This window comes from Ochotona curzoniae, unplaced genomic scaffold (genome assembly GCF_017591425.1).
Source record: "Ochotona curzoniae isolate NIBS_2020 unplaced genomic scaffold, NIBS_Ocur_1.0 contig_2321, whole genome shotgun sequence".
Classification (NCBI taxonomy): domain Eukaryota; kingdom Metazoa; phylum Chordata; class Mammalia; order Lagomorpha; family Ochotonidae; genus Ochotona; species Ochotona curzoniae.
The window spans coordinates 12,115,113-12,138,027 of record NW_024465421.1 but is presented as its reverse complement, the minus strand read 5'-3'; the positions used below and the strand labels follow the sequence as shown (position 1 = coordinate 12,138,027).

At 53.4% G+C, this 22,915-nt stretch overlaps 1 protein-coding gene across 1 annotated transcript; it reads right to left on the bottom strand.

The window, feature by feature from the left end:
• Positions 1 to 43: 43 nt before the first annotated feature.
• On the bottom strand, positions 44 to 13,256 carry ERN2 (endoplasmic reticulum to nucleus signaling 2). The gene is made up of 22 exons (XM_040973717.1): positions 13,164 to 13,256; positions 11,427 to 11,532; positions 11,053 to 11,086; positions 10,722 to 10,794; positions 9,745 to 9,817; positions 9,490 to 9,597; positions 9,020 to 9,121; positions 7,760 to 8,024; positions 6,547 to 6,625; positions 6,307 to 6,454; positions 6,082 to 6,203; positions 5,290 to 5,445; positions 4,909 to 5,059; positions 3,078 to 3,162; positions 2,748 to 2,937; positions 2,564 to 2,666; positions 2,277 to 2,473; positions 1,388 to 1,535; positions 1,152 to 1,279; positions 503 to 626; positions 349 to 416; positions 44 to 256 (listed from the first exon to the last, which is right to left on the bottom strand). The coding sequence occupies exons 1-22, from the start codon at positions 13,254 to 13,256 to the stop codon at positions 44 to 46; spliced, it is 2,766 nt and encodes a 921-aa protein (XP_040829651.1).
• Positions 13,257 to 22,915: the final 9,659 nt, after the last annotated feature.

The window sequence follows — 22,915 nt, the reverse complement described above, 5'->3', positions numbered from 1 at the left end:
TGGGCCCAAAGGCACAGAGGCTGCTTCTGTCCTCTGGCTGGCGTCAGCTCCCGGCAGCCCCTGGGCATGGCTCCCCGGCCTCTGAGGCTGGTGGGTAATAGGGCGAGAAAAGGCTTTGGGAAGCACAGCTGCGCATGGCCCGGTGCGTGTGCAGCAGCAGGCGGGGGAAGCGGCTTGTGAAGTATTGCACGAAGCTGTCAGGGACCTGGCCCAGCGTCTGCTGCACCTCTGCGGGGAGCTCCCTGTAGTGATGTTTCTGGGGTTGGAAAGAACAGAGTCCTGGCTCAGCCATGGCCTGGTCTGCCTGACCCCCAGGGCTTTCCCCAACCCAGAGGCCCTAGAACACACCTTGTTCCTCATAGCACGGAGTAGGTCTCGCACGGACGTCCCCTTATACGACCGGAACCGCCTAAGATCTGCGGGCCAGAAATTCTCAAGCACAGCCGTCCCCATGGGGCTCCCCTCACTGCCCCTCCTGTGCCCCAGCCGCGCCCCTCCCTACCTGTCTGCAGTGGCACCGAGATGTGCCCGTGCCAGTTGTGCCTGACCACCGCGCAGCCGCCTGCCTCCAGTGCCGCCACCAGCGGTCCCTGCTCGGACTCCTTCTCCAGCCAGTCGCTGACGTCCTAGGACCCCCAGAACTCCTAAGCCTCGTGAGGACCACCAGAGAGAGGCCACGAGGGAGGCTGAGTGTCATGTGTGGCTTGAGGGAGTGAAGCAGTGAAAGCCTGCTTGGTTTGCGATGGTACAGATCCTGGCCTCTTGGAAGGGGGCAGCCCCTCTGGGCCAGGGACCACCAACCTCTGCTGTTCCCACGCTGTGCATGCGTGGACTGGAGGCTCAAAGGCGCAAAGTGTGGTGCTCAAAGTCACAGATGGAAAGGACAATCTGAGCCTGGGCATAGTACATGGGACACATTAGGGTAGAAAAGAGAGGGGTTGCTTTCCAGCCAAGAAGCAGGCAGTGAGGGCTGGGAAAGCAGGTGAATGAGTGGACCACAGGGCCCAAGGTGGTTAGGGTTAGGTTAAAGAGTGGGGATTGGGGACCTAGCTCCCTTCTGAGGAGTGAATAAGGGCCAACATGCTTCCCTCTTCTCAGGACCTCCAACTTGGGACTTTAAAGGAGGGGTCTTTCCCAGGGTTGCCTCTGACCTGGAAGAACTGGAGCTGCTTGGCTGTGCTCCAGAAGAAGGGGTGGACCAGCACCTGCGAGGCAGAGGGGCGCGCCTGGGGCCGCGGGCTCAGCATGGCTTCCACCAGGTCCCGGGCAACAACCTTGTCTAGTGGGGTGGGGAGGTGGGGGACAGAAGGAAACCGATGGCTTCAGACCTGCCCAACTCAGGCTCTTGCCCCTCCCTCCTGCTTTCTGCCAGGCCCAGGTCTCTCACCATGGGCCTCTTCCTCCAGGTGAACTAGAGACGGTGCCCCTGCAAGAATGTTGGCTTGGCGATACAGGCTCTCCCCGAAGGGGTGGCTGCCGCCAGAAAGCACGTAGTAGAACACGCAGCCTGCAGAGAAGATGTCCACGGCGCTGGTCTGGGGGCCGGGAGGTGGGTGTACATGAGAAGGAATCCCGGTTCCCAGGAATTCAGCCTCAGTTCTCCCAGGGGCCTCAACAGCAGCCATACAGGGTGGGTGCTGACCGGAACTGAGGAAGTTCCCTGGACCGCATCTCCGTGGCTCTGCAGCCCCTCAAGGCCCCTCGTGGTTTCCATCCCATACCTCTGCCCCTGCTGAGCTTAGCAAACCTCAGTCGTGCAGAGGCACAGGCAGCCAGCTGTGCATGTGGCAGTGGACAACAGCGAGGACAGTCGTGACCGTACACCGGCCCTGTCCTTGGGGGCAAGTGGGCCTTAGCCCCAGGGGTCTCTGCCAGGGCAGCAGAGCTGATTTACCATGATATGGCATCTCCCCAGCATAAACGGCCAGTACAGGCTCATAACTCCCCCTGGCGGCCACCATGTGCAGTTTTCTTCAATGCTAATAATGGGGTAAACTTGGATTAGCAGCCGTCTCCTATGCCTGTAACTTCAGTATGCAACCACATATTGTAGAAGTCAGACACTGCTGTGGGCTGATACTCCTCCAAACCTTTAACACCAGTGGCTCTTGGCCACAGCTCCACGTTACAATTAACTGGTCCCCTCTCCCAGGCCAATTAGCCAGACCCACTGAGCAGGACCTGGGCATTCTTTTTTGGGGGGGGGGGCGGGGAAGGATGGGGAACAGGAGAGCAGGAAGGGGCTCCTGCAGCCTGGGGCAGGTGGAAGTACTCACTGGGCTGCCCGGGGGTTGCTTCAGGAGTTCGGGTGCCATCCAGCCTTCTGTGCCAGGGATGCCCGAGCGAAGGCTGAAGCTACGGCGGCCTGCAGGCAACTTCTTGCAGAGGCCAAAATCCGAGAGGACCACCCTGCCTTGACCCTGGCTGTCAGGCCCAGCAATGAGGATGTTACCTGGCTTGAGGTCCCGGTGCACTATGGAAGCAGAGCGATACAGAGAGAGAGAGCTGACTGCCAAGACAGGAAGGAGGGAGGTTGGGGAGGCGGCAGGGACATGGCAGGTACCTATGTGCAAGGCATGAAGGTGAGACAGGCCGGACATCAGCTGCTGCAGCACCATCTTCGGCCCCAGCCCCCAGCGCTCCGTGTCGTCAGGGCTCTTCACATACTGAGGAGCAAAGCATTGCCACTCACCATTCAGGCCACAGCCTCCCTCCGGGCCATCCACCCCACCGCTCGCTCCACTCACCTCCTGCAAGGAAGCCTTGCAGAGCTCCAGGGCGATGTAATGGAACTGGGGTCCCCGTTCGGTGCAGAAGTAGCGGAGCACATTGGGGTGCCGGTCGGACTCCTGCAGCAGCTGCACCTCCCGCTGCACCAGGCTGAAGCATTCGCGGAGAAGCCGCTTGACAGCCACCGCCCGACCCTCAAACTGTCCCCTGAGTGGAAAGAACAGTTCAGGGAATGGGTTAGCCACAGGTGCGCCGGAGACCCGCCTCTAGCCACACCTCCTCTGGGGGCGGCTTTGAAGATGTGGCCTCCTCCAGGGGGCCGCCCATTCCTGGCTGCTGCCACTCACCGGAACACGAAAGTCCCGCCGGCCCCGCGGCCCAGCACGTCCTTGGGGTCGAAAGAAATCTTCCCCACCACGGTGAGCTGCTCAGCTGGAGAAGTGGGCGCAGGATCAGGAGCTTGCGCGCTGCCCGCAGCCACTCTTGCCCGCCGTTGCGGTGGATGCACACACCTGGCACCTGCCATCCTGACCTTTCTCTGGCCTTCCCCATCTGCACTTGGCCTGATGCTGTGGCGTAGAGCACGGGCCTGGGTGCCAGAGGGCTCGGTGCTACCACTTACCTTAGTGTGTACTTGGGGGAATTCCGTACACACTGTGCTTCGCTGTGTGTGAAACAGGGCCCAGTGTTCATGGCCCCACCCTGCGTCACTGTGAGCGTAGAGAGTATGGGCAACCTGCGGAAGGACTTCCCACTCAGACCCAGGTGTGGCCGAGCAGGCTGTGCCCTGCTCAGCTCCACAGGCACCATGCACTAAGTTCATGGCTCATGGACGTCAGAGAGAGGTTTGGGAGCAGGGCCTGGGAAACCACTGTGTGACATGCCTACATCCTGTACTGGAGTGCTTGATTCAAGTCCCAGCTACTCTGCTTCCCATCCACCCTCCTGTTGATGCCTCTAAAAGGCAGCAGATGGCAGCTCATGCAAGGACTTGGGTTTCTGGTGCCCATGTGCCACATCCGAAACCCAGCTAGAACCCCTGGAGTCTGGCTTTGGCCAGAAATGAAACAGTGGATGGAAGATGTTTTTTTCCTCCATTTCTCTCTGTGTTTCAAATAAAGAAAGAATTCTTAAGAGGAAAACAAAACACAAGATGCCTGGGGAGGGGGTAGGTGTTTGCGGGGTTCTACATTAGAGTCCCAGCCCCACTTCTGATCCCAGTTCCTTCTAACATGCATGCTGGGAGTGCTGGGTGAGACTCAGTAGGCAGGTCTTGCCATCCATAGGAGACAGCTGGATGGAGTTCCCAGTCCTAGCTTCAGCCTGGCTCAACCGCAGCCATTGTGGGAGTTTGGGGTGTGAACCATCATCAGACACAAGATTTCTGTTTCTGTCTTTCCTGTCACTCTGCCTTTCGAATCATAACTACATATTTAAAAAAACCAAATTCTTCAAGAGGGGGGAAAGGTTTCCATGTGTACCCAGTCACTTGCTATCATCATTTCCACATAAGATCTGTTTATTATTTTTACTGCAAAGGGAGATCTACAGAAAAAAGGAGATATAGAGAGGAAGAATTTCTGTCTACTGGTTTACTTCCCAAATGGCCATGGCCAGAGCTGAGCTGATCCAGAGCCAGGAGCCAAGAGCCTCTTCTGGGTCTCCCACGCAAGTGCAGGGTCCCAAGGCTTTGGGTCGTCCTCCACTGCCTTCCCAGGCCACAAACAGGGAACTAGCTGGGAAGTGGCACAGCTGGAATATGAACTGGTGCCCACATGGCCTGGTAAGGGTTTTAGCCAGAGCCATCGTGCCAGGCCCAAGATAGTATTTTTAACACTAATATGAAATACATGATTTAGGTGTGATTAGTAGTAGTGATGACTGCTACTCTCCCATTTGAAGGATGCGAAAACTGATGCTCAGAGTCAAGCAGCTTGTGGAAGCTGACCGAGTGGAGCTACAGCTGCACCCGGTTCTGCCTACACCCACCATCCTTGAGGATAATAACAGCGGTGAAATGATTATAGCGGACACCTGCTGGGTATGCAGAACCCACTGTCTGAAGTGCTCTACTTATCTAGCCTTAACCATCCTCTGTGGGAACTAATAGCAAACACACTTTGAATCTGCCCTTGCCTTGGCTCTGTCCCTGACTCGGCCCTCATCTCCTTTACTCACCTTCGGAGTCACCACATGGCTGGGTTTGTTCTGTGGGGCTTTGAAAAAGTCTCTTCTGGCCCTGTAGGGTGGCCTGGGTTTCCTGTGAACTGCGAGAAGAGCCTGGGACTGGCAGGGACGTCTCCTGCTGCTTCTCCATCAGCTGCTGTTGCTGGTACCACACAAGGACGCTATGAGAGCTCAGCCTTGCTCCAGGCTGCGACATTATAGTCTCTGTGCCTCTAATGGCTCACAAGACAGTAGTAGGGGCTTGGGAGGGAGGTAGGGAACATGAATGGAGCTGGTTGGAAGGAAACAGTGGATGGGTGGCTCAGGACAGGAGAAGCGGAGCTGTCTTGGGTAGCACCTCAGGTGGCTCTGAGGTCCAGGGGAGGGGCTCACCTGCCTCATCAAGAGGAGGATCCAGCCCCCCAGCAGGATGGCGGTGAGGCTGGCTGCCAGCAGGTCTTGAGGGCCCAGCCCTGGAGCAGAGGTTGGAGTGCCCTCTTCTCGATGCAGCTCAAGGTTCCAGGGTTCCTCTCGGCTCAGGCTTAGGAGCTGGGGATAGGGAGTGAGGCAGGAGTGGAATTCCTAACCCATCCTTTCCACCCAGTCCAAGGCCGGCCTTAGTGGAAGGGGCTGTGAAGGGGTGGGAGTTGCGGGGGAGGACGTGGCACTCTCCGTGGTCCTGAACTGTCATGGTACCCACAGGAGTGGTTTCCTAAATCCCACAGAGAAGCAGCATTGCCTAAGGTAGCTTTGAAACACAGGCACCCACCCTGAGAGGTTCTAAACTTAGCGGGTCTGGAAGGGGCTCCAAGTTATTCAGAAGATCAAACTGGATTTGAGAGCAATTGTTCCAGGTCCTGGCTGCTCCTCCTAACTTTGAACTATTAGCTGCTCTGGTCCAACTCTCCCAGAAAAATATGCATTTCAAAAAAAAATTTTCCCTGTTGTTAGTGTCTCACCTCATGAACGTTTAACAATTTTTCCACCAAGAAAGAATAAAAAAAAAACCTGACCCATGTTTCATTAGGTGGTCAATATCTTTTTTGGACACTTTTAGCATGTCTGGTAGTAATAAAAACACTGAACCCAAGCCCAGGTGTTATTCCTAACAATTCAAGGAAGTTCCAAGAACTGCTCACCCACCTGCTAAGCACCCTCCGAACCCTGTACTCTTTCAGTACTAACCTCCAGGAACAGCGCTGGGGCATGGGTGCTCTCTGGGGGCCTTGTCTCTGCAGACCCACTCCCTGAATTGGGCTGAACCCTCAGCATGGTGGTGTGCAGGACGGGGGGTGGCTCGTGGTGACCTAAAGGGCATGGCCAAAGTCAAGGGTGGGGAAGTGTGTGAGCTCAGCCTTTCAGCGGTAACCCTGGCCCCCACATCTTTTATCTTCATTAGGGGAATCTTACCAATGAGCAGCCACTGGCTGGGGAGAGCCACGCTGCCTGAAGGGTATCTGACAGCCGTGCTGGGCGAGCCTTCTCGCTCCCCCGAGACTTGGACTGTCACCTCCTCGGTGGTGGGGCCATTTGTGGGGGCCAAGCTCAATCCACGAGGCTGTGGCAGAAGATGGAGAGCCATGAGTGAGGTGGGGGTTCTCCTTTTACCCCACCCCCTCTTGGTAGCCCACTCAGTGACCCCCTTCTCACCACAAGGGCCACCCCAGTGTGAACCAGTGCTTTGGATACATAGAAGCCAGCGTCATCCTTTCCCACATACAGTGTCATCCTAGTGGGAAGAAGAGAGAGGGGAGAGAGATGAGAGACAGTAGAGGGTAGTTGCAGTTCCTATGTGCTCTTGTGTGATCCACTGGCCTTGGCCAAGTCACCTGCTTTAGCCATGGAGACAACAGCAAGCATGACACAAACACAGGCTTGGAAAAGGAATTTGGAGAACATGCCCTCTTGTGTTCTTGTTTAGAACTGGAGCTGCATGTAAAAAATTCAGGTTTGCTTACTGGGGCAGGGGACCTCATGGAGTATTGATGAACAACTCAGGTCTGGTACCCTGAGGCCAAACTCTCCACCCACTGTGCAGAGGCCAGCAGGGCCGTCCTAGGCACCAGCTGACTGCACTGCCTCTTGGAATATTGACAAGAACCAATGGCCGTTGTCTAAGATTTGGGGTGGTTTGTAATGCAACAAAACAGGCATGAACTATTGTCACCACTTTTAAATCTCTGTCCAGCCCACACCTCATCTTTTGCTCAGATCTAATCATTAGCTTTCATTTTATTTATATATATATATCCCTGGATGCCACATTTTCTTGCTCATCCTTTCAGCTTAGCTACCACATCCTCTGTGAAGCTTTCCACGCTGCCCCCTGCCCTGGATAACCCTTCCGAAAATTCCCATGGCATTGTAACCTTCTCTTATGTCAGTCTTGATCATATTATATCCTATTTGGTCCTTAGCATGTCTGCATCCCACATTAGGCTTGGAGATTCCTACAGGTAGAAATGAGGACTGTATGATTTATGTTGTATCTTTAAAACCTGGCACGTAGAAATGTTTCACTAATATCTGGAGAAATGAATTAAATGAGTAGGCAACCCCTGATTATTCAGTATGTTTTCCATCTTGGGAGACACTGAGGTGTCAAGTGCTATGAGGAAAGCTGATATTTAAAGTGTCTAACAACCAAACAGTTGTAGCACCTGCCACTCAGAACAGGCCAAGACCTGGCGCCATCCTCCCCGGCCAGAGTTCATCCTACCAGTTGCTGAACAATGGGGTTATCCAGCGGCCCCTGGGACACCCAAGTTCAACCCACATCTGTGTGCAACACTAAGTATTATACCTGGCTGTTCCACCTTCAGAAGCCCTACCTTACCCCTAGGCCCCAGGTCTGGGCACCTACAGAAGCTGAGTGTCCAAGGCGGAGAAGCGAGTGGCTGCATCCTGGGGGCCCGCGGCTGGCAGTCGGATGTGGCCCCAGCGGAGAGCGAGGAAGTGCAGGGTATCCCGAGCCAGGGTGAGATGGGGTAGTTGCCGTAGGCCATCCTGGTGCCAGGTGTACACGCCTGTTACAGGCACACCCAGGTCTTGTGTCCATAGCACCATGCCACTGCTAGGGTCTACCGTCAGCAACAGGCCCATCCCGCAGGATGCCAGGTGGCTCATGTCTGCCAAGAAAGATACCCGAGGAGATGTGGTTGGTGAGTTCTCTAAGTCTTGGGCTGGTTTGTAAGGCAACAATCATGATCAAAATGCTAACGTGTCTATTGCCAGAGCTGTGTGCAGCCCAGACCTCTGCCAAGAGCTGTTTCTCACACCTGAACTCACCACCTCACTCATCACATCCTTCTGCAACCTCCCTCTCCTGGCATTTGAGCATGGCCCTAGAGCCCCCTGAGAATGGGGCATCGGGTGGGATGGGGCGGGAGTCACTCAGGATAGAGGAGAGTACTTGAAGGATTGCAGGGACAAGGGAAGGTCAGAGTTCACAGGGTTAGAGATCAGTCAAGATTATCCAGGGGTGACTCAGGGTGGTCACTCATGCTCTGACTGGCGACCACCAGAATGGGTCACTAAGGGTGGTAGTCTGGAAGCCAGCAGGTCACATGGGAGTGTGGAGGGAATGAGGTGCCGCTTGTGACGTGGCAGGGTGGCCTACGAGGGGTCTCAGACAGAACGACAGTCAGGGTTCAAGGGGTTAGGAGGGACGCCAGGGAGGTCACTCGAGCAGCTGGATTGGACAGGTACAGTGTCGAGGGAGTGGCCAAGGTTATCATCTGTTGGGAGGTCCCTCAACAGGGAAGGATCAGTTAGGACACAGGGAGTTGCTCAGGTGTGTGTGTGTGTGTGCGTGTGTGAGTGTGCGCGTGTGCGCGTGCACGTTTGCCATTTAGGATCACTCGGGACTTGGAAAGTTAGTAAGAGTTCCCTGGTTAGGGTTGTCTAGGAGAGTCGGGATACTAAGGGATGGCCCAGGAAAACAGGGGGCAGTCCAGGGATTGAGGGGGGTCATTCAGGGCCATGGCCAGGGTTGTCATTTAGTGGGTGAGGAGGTTGATGGGTCAGAATGTGATGGGATTCTATCACACATGCCATTCTCGGCATTCCCTGAGTTGCAGCCCTTGTGCCAAGGTAGGGCCAACCAAGGGCAGGTAGCACTCACATTTCCCAGGTGAGCCATCCATGGGGGCTGCTGAGTAGCGGCGATAGGTGGTGTTCCAGCGCAGGGCCCGGGCCCGGGGGTCATGCATGGTAACTGTGTACTCTGGGAACCCCCAAAGACAAGGTCACCAGGAGGAAGGCCCATGTGATGTGTCTCTCACCCCAGGGGTCATTCCTCCTGTAAGGTTTCCCCAGCACTCAGTGCTTGGGGAACTGAACTCATCAACTGAACTCACTGGAGTGCTTACCAACCAGGTAAACATAGCAATGGGAGAAGCCAGGGCCATCTTTCTATATTTTCTTTCCCTCTTCTCCCAACAGTACTCAATGGAATGTTTGTTGAAGACTGATGGATCGTCTGGCCTAGAATCCACTTAGGTAGCAATTGGCAGCCAGGAAAGCACAAAACGCAGGGCTGCCCAGGGCTCATGGAGCAGCCTATGGGTTGAGAGCTGCCAGGGGCTGACTCACGTGTTCGGCCAATGTAGAGGCGGGGAGTAGAGGGACCGTCGGTGGTCAAGGTCAGCTGGGTCTCCCCTGACTCAGGATCCACCACAAACCAGGCATCCTGTTTCCGGCCTGTACAAGCGGAGGGTGCACCAATTTTCAAGATGGCGCAGAAGAGGGCTGCATCCTGGCATGGCTGCATCCAAGCTGCTCCCTCCCCACTGAAGCCCCTGTCCATGTGGCTGGACCTGGACCTCCACAGGTCGAAGAGGTGCTCACCTGTGTAGAAGACCCCATCGGAGCTGCGGCAGGGGGAGGCATGCACCAGCTCTGGGATACTGAATGGAAGTTTCTAAGGAGAAGGACAAATTCTAGAAAGCTCAGAAACATATACACATACACACAGCACTCACCATGAGGGGCAGCCCTTCTCAAGTGAGTCCATCTCCAGAATAGCCCTTAGGTGCCGTGATTAACAGCCTTTCCAGAATGCCAGGCCTTGCACCCGAGCCATCAGCCTCCAGAGCCAGCACTCATAACCTGTTTACCATGTAGCCTTTAACAGGCATAACCAAAAATCCCACGGCCAAGATGCCATGCATCCATGTGGTCCTGGTTTGATAACCTCTTCAAAAGCACACTGAGAAACTTCAAAAACCCTCCGTGACCGTGAAGACTCGACCGAGAGTCATGCTAGCAACAAAGGGATACTACCCTTGTGTTGTCTGTGAAGGGAGGAGATCCCCTCTCCTCCCCTCTCTCTGCCTCGCTCGTGCCTGGGAGCTGGCTGTGTCTGGGTTACGGGATTGGGTGTCCTGCACTCCAGCTTCTCAGTGGGTTTGAGGAAAGTGGAGGGCAGGCTGAGCTCAGGCCCCATGTGTGTTGGTTTGCCCTCGATGGAGTCCCCATAGGCTGGCTGCGTCCCTCCAGTTGGCACCCTCTGTGTAGCTCCCTCTGGTTCAGGTTGTGATAACAGCTCCCGCCCCTTCCTCCATGGCATAGGGATGCATGTGGTACCCACACAGTGAGAGGCCACGAAATATTGCTCTATCCACTGCCAGTATCTAGCACGCTGTCTACATGTGGGTCTGCAATCCCTTTCATAAAACCACCTAGGTTCTGGCTCAACACTGGCATTCCACGTCAGAGCACCGATTCGAGTCCCAGCTGCTCTGCTTCTCTTAGGTGCTTGGGAAGGCAGTGTCATATACGCAGGTCCTACCCTTTCTCTCCCCTGGATGCAACAGGACACCCACCATTAACCCCTGTTGCTTCTGGGTCCCCAAGATGTACAAGCTGCCGTCAGCTGGGTCAGAGAGAAAGGCCGTTCTGTGGAGCAGAGTGGAACGGGGAGAAGGTTAGGCTCAGGTTGCCTCCTCCTTCAGGAAGCCCTCCATTCTCTCCAGCTTCCCAGCCTGTCCTTGCAGTGCCAATACCATGGAGTTGCTCAGCACACCGCATCAACCCTAGAACCCATCCTCTTCCTGTACTTCCAACATGAGCCCCGCCACGGTGGTTCCCCAACAACCACGGCGGCTGCCCCCTCTCCCAGCCGCCCTGTCCCCAACAGGCCCTGGGTGCACTCACTCTGTGACATACATTGGTCCTTGGATAATGGGATCTGCAGGAGGACAAGGACATGGGTCATGAATAGCCCCCTCCAGACCCTCATTGAACAGTATAGCTCACACTTCCTGGGTGCTGACTGGGTACCCAATGCCAAGCCTGACATTTGACACCAAGACAACATCCCCCAGAGTTCCAAGAACTCCAGGAGGCAGGGTCATTATCCTTCACCCCATTTGACAGGTGAGGATACTGAGGCTCAGGGAGGCGAAGGCTGGGTCAGCAGGAAGCTTCCTGCAGGCCCTGGTTTGCGGGATACTAGAGCCTGTCTTCTTAGCTCAAGTGATTCCCTTGCCCAAAGCAGGGGCTCAAAGGGGCAGGAGCTGCTCGCTCACCATCCTTCAAGGTCCACATCAAGTCCCCCGTGTCTTTGTTGAGAGCGTGCAGGCTTCCATCCAAGGTGGCCACCAGTAGGAGGCTCTCCGGGCTCAGGGTGTAGGCCTGCAGTCGGTGGGAGGGAAACAAAGGCAGCTCTTTGTGCTTGCTCCTTGATCAGGCTGTGATTCTCCCTCCTCCAGAGGAGGACCACATCACCTCCTAGTCCCTGGAGGGGCGATCCAGGGGTAGCTGGGGTTTGAGGGGTAGTGTCTAACTCCTATGACCTTTCTTGTCCTTCTCCAGGTTCCTTCTGGTTTTCCGAGAAAACTAAAAGCCTTTTCAGAGTCACTCCCTGACTCCAAGGGCCTCACTGTGAGATTGGCACCACTACTGTACCCACTGCACAGGTATGGTAGACTGAGGCTGGCACACTTAGCTAAAGTGGCCTAAAGAGGCGCAGACGCTGAACATGACAAATCGAGGACTTGCATCGCCTTGTGTCTGATGGTCACTATGTCTGTCCCATTGGGGATGACCCCTTTAGGTCTCCCCAAACTAGCCCAGCTGTCTTCGGTGCCAAGCTTCCCTGGGTCCCTAAACCAAGGCTTTGGGGGTGGCTGTGGGAGGGCGGCCCAAAGCCACCTTGACGTCCGGGCCCTGCCAGGCTTCCTCGTCTGTTCCAGCCCCTCCCTGAGCAAACAGGGTGAGGCTGACCACACAGCAGGAACGCCAACATCCGGGTGCCCCAGCTGCACCCCGGCATGGGCCACATCCTGCCTCCAGAGCTTCTCTCCTCCCAGATTTGGGGTGTGGTGAGGAGTTAGGAGACGGCCTGCTAGTTTCCCTTTTCTGGGCCCTGGTTTTGTCACCTGCAACACAGCAGGAGAGAGAATAGAGACAAGGTCGGTGACCAAGGCTGCCCGGCCTTGGGTTTGAGTGACCACCACGGTGTTTAAAACTTTGAACTAGTGTGACATCTTAAACACAGGGAGAATCTGCTTTTTAAAAATCCGCATTTTAACTTTTCCCCCCAGAAACACTGGAACTGGCTGCAATCTGGCTCACCATCGTTCCTTGGCAACCATGGGTTGGACCCTTGGGAGCTAGGGAGAAGGGTAGAGTGGCCGCCCCTGCCTTGGTCCTCTTAGTTCTATGCGGGCTCCATGCTGGTGGTGGTGGCGGGGGTGGTAGGATGCCAGCCTTGCCTCCTTTGGTCTTCAAGCTGCGTGTCTCTGAGCTTGCTCTCTGATGCGCTCCACAAAGGTAGACCAGATGTTCACAGCGCCTCTGGTTCATTTATCCCAGACCCTCTTTCTGGTCTTGGGATCTGGTCTGTCTGCTGGGGGTGAGGGCCTGAGGCTGGCTCCAAAAGTGAGTGCGCAGGCTCAGTGCATTCCCCAACCTTTACATGGATCTTTTCAAAGGAAACTGAGTGCTCCAGGAATTGTAAGCCAGGCCGCCCCCTCCCCAGTGCTGTGCACATCACACCCCCCCTCTTCCTTTCCCTGCAGCAGAGGCCGGCCGCTCCCTCACCCACGCCCTTCCACGCTGGCACGCCACCCTGGGTAAGTGATTGTGGGAAGCAACTGACGACTCCCCAAACCTGAAAGGCTTTTACTACCTAAGGGGCGCACTTGGGACGATCTGTGGCCCTAGTTCGGAAGTTGCTTCCCTTCCCGCCTCCGACACCTCGAGCCTGCCCCAGGTCACCTGCCGACCCAATCTGCAGGCTCCGCATCCGTCTCTGCTCTCACCTGTGGCACGAGCGTCCCTAGCATCGCCGCCACCCGGAGAAGGAGGAGCCGGAATGGAGGCCACGGCCCCGACCCCTGGACGGCGCTCTCCATTGCGCCGAGGGCAGCCTCGGGACCGGCCAGGTCCCTCCGTGTCCTCCCGGGGGACCGCGCGGCCGCGGCCACCGCCACCGCCTTCTCCGGCCCTGGAGGAGACTCCGCCCCTGGCTGCTGGGCCGGTCGCAGACTCTAAGGCTCGGGCGCCACCTCTACCTGCCTCCGCCCTTCCCATCCTCACTCACTGCGGGCGGCGTCCCCACCTGCCTGTGGTCCCTTCGACCAGGGCTTCCGGCACGGAGAGAGAGCCCTGAGCTTGTCTAGCATAGAGGTTTTTACTAACAGAGGCCATTTATGGAGAAGGTGCCATGTGCCAAATGATGTGCCAATTTGTCACGAGCGTCTTCAACCTTCAGGGTATGATAGATGCAACTGGAATCGGAGTTCACCTTCCGGTGACGGAGTGACAAGAACACAGCGCTGGCCACTCCTCAGCGTGAAACCAACGGTGGGGTGCAGTGTGTGCGCTGGGAGTATGGTTAAAGCCTGTCTCCCAGAAGAGCCGTTCTTTCCTTGGCTCCCCGCCTCTTCCTCATCCCGAGACACCAATTCCATTTCCACCCATAAAACCCAACTGCTTCAAAAGTGTCCATCACATCCTGAAGACTTGGGTTTGCTTGGTTGTCAACTTCATGCTTAGCTGTTCTGACAGCTGCAGATCTGCCCAGGAACCCTAAGTTGGTGACAAAAACCATTGCTTGCCACTGGAGACAGCAACCTGAGATCTGAAGCAAGTTTGTTGTGTACTTTCTGCTTTTGCACATGGACGTTTGGATTCTATACACTGTGCTGGTTAATTATGCCTACATAGGCAGTCATTTCTCATGCAATGGATTCGGCTTTCATAGAATATCAAGTACACGCAAAGAGAAGTTAGTGTGTGTAAACACATGCATGTAGTTTGTAAAACCCAGCAAAACATAGTGAAGACAACAGAATCCATTCCTGTCTTGTCTCCTGGGAACCCAACTCCCCGGTGCTCTCTTCGTTGCAGTTCCTCTGCTGTCCCCTCCACCCCTCAGGCCTGCAGAAGCAATGGGATTCTTTGTGGACATGGGCGTGGGTCTTTCCAGAATCTTCTATTCCCTTGAGACCCCTCTGCCTTTCAAAGATGGCTGCACTGAATACCTCAAAGAAGGATGGAAAAAACAGAAAGAGGTTCCCTGAAGGCTCTTCCGGGTTTTCAGAGAACTGGAGGAATGAGGCTAGATTTGAAACAACGAAGAATGTCCAGGACCAGATGCCTGGACTTGACTAGGAAGCAGGCTGGAGGGGACAAGGAAGGAGCAAGCCTTGGCCTAGTGGATGAGATGCGTGGGCACCACGAGGGAGTGCCTGGATTGGAGCCTTGGCTCCAGACGCCTGACTCCAACTGCCTGGGACAGCAGGGACCCAGCAGGGAGGGCGCAGGTCACTCCCCGACCCCCACGTGGGAGACCTAGAGTGAGTTCTTGGTGCTTGGCTCCGACTCCGGCCCTGAGCCGGCGTTTGTAGGCAGCTGGGGAGTGAACCAGCAGAGGTCCTCACTTGGCCTGTCTGTCTGGCAAATGAATCAGAGAGAAAATGAATGCAAAAAGAAGGGACAAGGAGGAGCAGCTGCAGCTTCCTGAGAAAGGCTCCCTGCCTGCAACACGTCACTCAAGCACAGGACCTTGCATGGGCTGGGCAGAGCCAGGAGAGAGGGCGTCTGTGCCTTGCTTCCTGGTGAGAGCCTGGGCAAGGAGCACGACTCTACCTGCATGCTATGTGTGGGCTGAAGAGGGGGTTCAGAAATTGCCTTTCTTTTCATCTTTTTTTAAAAAGATGCATTTATTTTTATTGGAAAGTCGGATTTACAGATAAAGAGAGACAGAGAGGAAGATCTTCCATCCGCTTGTTCACTTCCCAAACAGCCACAACAACTGGAGCTGAGCCGATCCGAAGCCAAGAGCCAGGAGCTTCTTCCAGGTCTTCCACATGGGTGCAGGATTTCAGGGCTTTAAGACATCCTCCACTGCTTTCCCAGGCCATCAGCAGGAATCTGTATGGGAAATGGAGCAAGGAGCAACCAGGAAATGAACCAACATCCACATGGGATCCAAGCACTTACAAGGTGAGGATTTAGCCATCAAATCATTGAATTGGTTCTCCCCCACCCCTTTTTTTTAAGAGAAAGAGAGAGAGAGAGAGAGAGAGATCTTCCATCTGCTGGTTCACTAATTCCCTGTTAATATACTTTCCCAGATACATAAACAGGGAACTAGATCGGAAGTGGAGCAGCGGGGACTCAAACCAGTGCCCATACGGGATACCTCAGCACTGCAGGCTGAAAGCCCATTGCACCACAGTGCCTGCTCCTCAGGAATTTTCTAACATCCAGTGTCACATGGAATGGGTGCATGCTTACCATGTGCTTAAGTGTGTATGACTGGCTTGGAAGACGTAAAGATATAGATAGTTAATTGGGAGAAAACAAGAGAGAGAGAGGAGAGGAAAGACATGCACTGAAAACAGAGAGGGAGCTAGAGATGGAGATTGCCATAGCTTGAATGTGCCCACCAAGTTTATGTGTTAGAAATTGATTTTCCATCTTCATATGTTCACAGTTGTGAGGGCTTCTGATAGGTAAACAACATTAGAAATTTCAAGGTTGGTGCCAGCGCCACAGTTCAACAGGCTACTCCTCTATACTGGAATGCCAGCATCCCCTGTAGGCACCAGTTTGTGTCCTGGCTGCCCCAACTTCTGATTCAGCTCCCTGCTTGTGATGTGGGAAAGCAGCAGAGAATGGCCCAAGTCCTTGGAACCCTGCGCCCACACGGGAGACTCGGAAGAAGTTGCTGGCTCCCAGCTTCAGGTCAGCTTAACTCTTGTAGAGTAAAGCAGCAAATGGAACCTTCTGTATCTGTCTCTCCTCTCTGTAAATATGCCTTTCCAATAAAAGTAAATGAACAAATCTTAAAAACAAAATCAACAAGGCTGAAGCTCCGTGCTGGGATCAGTGGCTTTCTTGGAAGTGGAAGAGAAGCCCGAGCTTGCACACGTTTGCTTTCTTGGTGTACGAAGCTTGCCACTGTGCTACGATGTGGTGAGAAAGACCCTAGCCTGATGCTGCACCTTGCTCCTGGACTGCCCCCACCTGAGACACTTGAGGTGAATACACTTGCTTGTCATTTACCCAGTCTGAGATATTATGTTAATGCAACCGAGACCAGGTGTGGATGACATGATCAGGGAAGAAAGTAGGGTGAGTTGAAGAGATGAGTGAAGACAAGGGGCAGGACCCTGGGGGATGTTTGGGAGATGCCAGTTGTCGCAGATGGAAGTGAGTGCCAAGGGCTCCTTGCCTCCTGGCACTGTGTAAGCTCTGTGTAATGTAAATCCACTCTGGAGAGAGGCTGGACGAAGCCAGACGGGGCTGAATTCATTCCACCCAGGACAAACAGAGCCTACCAGCTGAATCTTCTTAAGTCTATAAACGTTGGAGAAAAAGTCATAATGTTAATCGCTCCTACGAGATTGCAAAAAGATCAAATTACATGCTTTAGATACCTCTTTCTGTTCTGTCCCTAGGTGCCTGTATACCCATCCGCGGCTTTTCTCCATTCTAGCCACAGATGGAGGAAACTGCAGACAGACGTGGGCGAAAGATTCTGATCCTAACAGCAGCGGAAAGAAAATGGCCAGGCACAAGCCCTCGATAAAGCAAGCTATAAAATTTTATGACGGCCATAAAACAAAATGTGAGCAAATGAAAAGATACATTCCCATGTGGGAAGACTCAATATCGTGAAAATGTCAAGACTCCCCAAATTAAAATGTAAGTATGATAAAATTCTTATTCATCCAAGGGTATTTTATATTGGCTAAAATAAACACTGTGCTCAAGATAAATGCTTGAGAATAGTCAAGAAAAGCGTGGAAATGAGGCTTATTTTAGTAGAGATCAGGACATATTGTAAAGCCACATTATCAACACAATTTTAGCACAGGAACTGACAGATAAATGCAGCTTGAACAGAGAAGCCAACCATATATGTGAGTACATGTGTGAAGTCAGGGAATGATAGAGATGACATTTGGATTCATTGGAATATTTGAAAAATGTCTTGACAAAATTATCCATCAGGAAGGAAGTCAGTCTCTCTTAATACTTTGTGTTAGTTGTCTTCTGCTGCATAGCAAAATATCCGGATATTTCTGGTGAAGATAGAGTTACTGTCTCCGTGAGTCAGGAATCCGGGCTTGGCTTACCAGTGTCCACCCCTTCCGTAGTCTCCCAAGGCAGCTGCCAGAGTATCAGTCAGGGCCACGGTCATCTGTATGGCTGGGCAGGATTCGTGGCCAGGCCCACTCCTGCCAAGCGTTGGAGAGAAGGCCTTGGAGCCATGAGAACCTGGGATCGTGCCCTTGGTCTGCTGCCATGAGGCCTTCCCATAGTCGGGCGTTCACGACCTGGCAGGTGGATGCATCAGTGTGGAACGGGAGGGAGGTGAGAAGAACAGAGAGCACGGAGGGGGAACGAACAAGATGGAAATCCCTCCTTTTTTCTAAAAAAGAAGATTTTATTTATTTTATTCAAAAGACAGAGTACCAGGCAGAAGAAAGAGAAAGAAAAAGCGAGAGGGGGAGAGAGAGAGAGATTTTCCATCTGCTGATTCACTCTTCAAATAGTTGTTAACTATCAGAGCCAGGTCAGTCTGAAGCTGGGAGCCAGGAGCTTCTTCTGAGTCTTCCATAGGAGTGGCAGGGGCCCAAACCCTTGGATTATCTTCTGCTGCTTTTCCCAGGCCGTTAGTAGGAGGCTGGATGGGAAGTGGGGCAGCCAGGGATGCCCACAGTGGGATGCTGGCATCACGGAGGTGGCTTTACTGATTATGCCTCACTACCAGTCCAAAGTATTCTTGTCCCTGTCTTTTGGTGCCTGGCATACTAATGCGTGTTTCTTGAGTATGCGCTTAGAAGCAGGACTTCTGGGTCATAAGATGTACATGTGTTCAGCTTCTGCAGATTTTGCCAAACTATTTTCTGAACTGTGAAATCGGCTCACGTTTTGTGGCGATGGTGATGAACTCTTTATGTCACAGGGGAAATATAAATGTCATAAAAGAAACTCGTGTGAAATAAACAGAAAACAAAAAGCTCTAGGATGCTAACAGACACCTCAAATAAACACCAAGTTAGAAAAGATAAGATTCACATTTAGGATATACAAACTGCTCCTATAAATTGACAAGAAAGACAATGTACCAAAAATAAATTGTACAAAGGCTGTGCACAGGCGCTTACATAAGATCAACTCCAGACATGCGCTCAAAATCACCAGCCGTCAGAGAAATGTAAGAAATGAGATTTCAAAAAAGGAGTGACAGATGTGTCACTTTATGCCCATAAATTTGCACAATTTACAAAGGCGGATACAGGAATGATAGAATATCGGCAATTATTAACATGGTGAGCTCATGGAGTTGGGGTTTGTTATGTCATCCTGTTGGTTCTAAAAATGGGTGCAGATGTCCCTGAATCAAAAAGAAAAGGAAAAGTCCCCAAAGACAGCAAAGAATGCGAAGTGTGCGGCTGTCTGGCATAAGGGGAGCGAAAATGGCTGCGGACCTTTTAAAGGCAACCTGCTGACAACTGTCAACAATTAAAAACACACCTAACTCCCTGACCAGGCTTGGGGTATTTTCCACAAAAATCAAAGCTCCCAGGGGACAGGAGGCTGGCCTGTAGTACGAGCATGCTGGTTGGGACACTCCTTTTTCCACGTTAGAGAACTCTGGCTCTTGGTTCCAGCCCCGACCCCAGCTTTCTGCCAGGGTACACCTCGGGGTGGCTCAGGTGCTCCGTCTCTGCCTCCCAGGCCGTGTGGTGGCAGGAAGCTGGACCAGAAGTGGTGCAGGGACTCGAGCCCCCCAGGCTCAAGACAGGCATCTTAACCGCCGCAACCCTTGCCCCATAAACTCCTCTTCCTACTCTGTTTCTCGCAGTTTTTAAATTAAAAGCATCTTTTCTTTCTCTTTCTCTTTTTTAAGCAGACAAACTTTAAAACAGGTTCTCCAAATCACTACTTCTCTGTGGGAATAGCAGAAAGAGAGACTTTTTATTTTTAGTTAAGTATCTAACTAGGTTTCTTTTTAATTTCTAAATTTTTTTCCCCAGATTTATTTGTTTTTAATAGAAAATCAGATTTACAGAGTAAAGAAGAGACAGAGAGAAAGATCTTCTGCTGGTGTCCTCCCCAAGTGGCCACAAGAAATGGAGCTGAGCTAATCTGAAGCCAGGAGCCTCTTCCAGGTCTCCCATGCTAGTGCATGATCCCAAGGCTTTGGGCTGTCCTCGACTGCTTTCCCAGGCCACAGGCAGGGAGCTGGGTGGGAAGTGGAGCAGCCAGGATAAGAATCGGCATCCATATGGAATCCCGGTGTGTGCAAGGCAAGGACTTTAGCCACTAAGCTACAGCGCCAGACCCTAAAAGCATCTTTTTAAGAAGTTAGAGATTGAGTGAGGCAGAGGCAGAGAGATCTTTCACCAGATGGCTCACTCCCCAAATGGCTGCCTCAGAAGAAGCTGGGCCAGGCCGGAGCCAGGAGCGTGAAACTCCAACCAGATCTCCTCCCATGTTGGGTGTGGGGGCCTAAACGCTTGGGTCATCGTTGGCCGCCTCCCCAGGTGCCTTGGCAGGAAGCTGAATGGGAAATGGAGCAGTCAGGAGTTGACTGGCCTTCACCTGCTGCACTGCCACATGGGCCCAGTAAGGGAAGCTTTCATGCTCCCACATTACAGATAAGCAAACTAAGTTTCAGTGATGTTGGGCAACTTGGCCAAGTTTACAAGCTTAAACTATCAAGCTGCGATTCACACCCAGCACTCCTAACTGGGTCTGTGAACTTAACCTTCAGGTCACATTTTTTCCCCTGCTCTTTCCTTCGTGTGTTTTGTAGGAGCTGTCCCTGCCAGGTCTTTTTTTTTTTTGTGGCCCAGATTATTCACTGGCAGAAAAGACAGGGTTTGGGAGCATCCTTCACTCCACATAGGTCCCCATATCTCTCCTGACACCCATAGCTCCTCCGGGGACTGCCTTCTGCACCAAGTTCAATGCTCAGGTATTTTTCCATCTCCTCCTTCCTTGGGACATAAATAACCACCTCCTAAAAGCAAAGAGGAAGGCGCAGAAGCCTCGGGGACTGAGTCAGGAGGCAAAGTCCTCTAGGAGGGGCCCTCCAGCTTGGCCTCGCGAGAGGCCTCTAGTGGTCACATTCCATACTACAGATTCGTGATTCCCCATGAAAGGAAGCAGGTGGGGCGTGGGAAGTCAGGCTGCTGGAAGAAGAGAGGTGAGCTAGGCTGCTGGGCTGCTGGGCTGCTGGGCTGCTGGGCTGCTGGGCTGCTGGGGTGCTGGGCTGCTGGGCTGCTGGGGTGCTGGGCTCCTGGACTGCTGGGGTGCTGGGCTGCTGGGGTGCTGGGCTGCTGGGGTGCTGGGCTGCTGGGGTGCTGGGGTGCTGGGGTGCTGGGGTGCTGGGCTGCTGGGCTGCTGGGGTGCTGGGGTGCTGGGCTGCTGGGCTGCTGGGGTGCTGGGGTGCTGGACTGCTGGGCTGCTGGGCTGCTGGGCTGCTGGGCTGCTGGGGTGCTGGGCTGCTGGGGTGCTGGACTGCTGGGCTGCTGGGCTGCTGGGCTGCTGGGGTGCTGGGCTGCTGGGCTGCTGGGCTGCTGGGCTGCTGGGCTCCTGGACTGCTGGGGTGCTGGGGTGCTGGGGTGCTGGGCTGCTGGGGTGCTGGGCTCCTGGACTGCTGGGGTGCTGGGGTGCTGGGGTGCTGGGGTGCTGGGCTCCTGGGCTGCTGGGGTGCTGGGGTGCTGGACTGCTGGGCTGCTGTGCTGCTGGGCTGCTGGACTGCTGGGCTGCTGGGGTGCTGGGCTCCTGGGCTGCTGGGCTGCTGGGGTGCTGGGGTGCTGGGGTGCTGGGGTGCTGGGCTGCTGGGGTGCTGGGGTGCTGGGGTGCTGGGCTGCTGGGCTGCTGGGCTGCTGGGGTGCTGGGCTCCTGGGCTGCTGGGGTGCTGGGGTGCTGGGCTCCTGGACTGCTGGACTGCTGGGCTGCTGGGGCTGTGGTGCACTTCCTGACCTGTTGATTGCAAAGGCATTTTTCTTGTGTTTATTTCTGAGGTGTGCTATTTCATAAAAACAATGGATAATATTCAGGAATTTTTGAGCTGTCAATTAATTAGCCATCATTAAAAATTAAATTGTGGGGCCCAGCGCAATGCTTTGATGGCTAAATCCTTGTCTTGCAAACACTGGCTCATGTCCCGGCTGCTCCACTTCCCATGCAGTTCTCTGTTTATGACCTTAGAAAGCTGCGGAAGATGGCTCCAAGTCCTTGGGCTCCTGCGTCTGCATGGGGGACCTGGAGCAAGCACCTGGCTCCTGGCTTTGGATAGGATTAGCTCAGCTCCAGCTGATATGGCTACTTGGGAAGTGAACCAGCAGATAAAAGATCTTTCTGTTTCTGCTTCTCTCTGTAAATCTGCCTTTCCAAGAAAAATTGCCGGAGTCCAGCTCCAGCGGAGTTCGGAACTCGAGAAGGGTGCGTGGATGAGGCGCAAAGAGGAAAGAAAGACGGACCACTAGGATTTCATGATCATAATGGACAATGCCAGAAAGCTGTCTGCTTTATTTATACAAAATCAGTCAAACTCTGGCTCAGACTTTTTACGTCACGATCAAGTTGGGAATTTCTAAGAATAATTCTGCCATACTTTTACCTAGAAACAATAGAAGTTCCTGCTACAATTCTTATCCTACAACTCAGTCTTGTATCACAAACGAAAGGAGAATCTAAAGAATGAGGAAAGAATGAAAACCTAAATCTAGATCTCTTGATTAGCATAGGCTCCATGGGGACAGCTGAGACAGTAGGAATAATAGCGGGCCCTTTTACAAGACGCTATCACCGACAGTAGCCGGGCGGGCCCTGCCAAACAGTGGAAGTTCCTTGCAGCCCTGCCTGCAATGGAACAACACTCTTCACCCCTTCATGTCCCCCACATCTACTGCATGGACCCCAACAAAAAATAAATATTTTTTAAAAAAGGAAAAAAAGGTATGTGATTAACACAGATGAAACCTCAAAGTGTGTTGTGTTGTAACAGTGACAGTCAGCCAATACAATGAATGGATAAACAGAGTAGGGAATACAATGGCATACCATGCTGCCTTCAAACGGAAGGAAATCCCGCTACACGCCCGCGTGAATGAACGTGAGGACATTGGGCTAAGTGAAATAAACCACTCGGAAGGGCCTGGGGGCTAAAGTCCTCACCTTGCACACACTGGGGGAATGGGCGCCAGTTCTAGTCCTGGCGGCCCTGCTTCCCATCCAGCTCCCTGCCTGTGGCCTGGGAAAGCAGTCAAGGATGGCTCAAGGTCTTGGGACCCTGCATCCATGTGGGAGACCCAGAGGAAGCTCCTGGTGCCTGGCTCCTGGCTCTGGATCAGCTGAGCTGAGCTCCAGCCATTATGGCTGCTTAGGGAGTGAGTCAACAGACGGAAGAGCTTCCTCTCTGTCTCTCCTCCTCTCTGTATATCCAACTTTACAATAAAAATAAATAAAGCTCTTTTTTGTTTTTAAAGATTTATTTATTTTTGTTTTATTGGAAAGGCAGATATACAGAGAGAAGAGA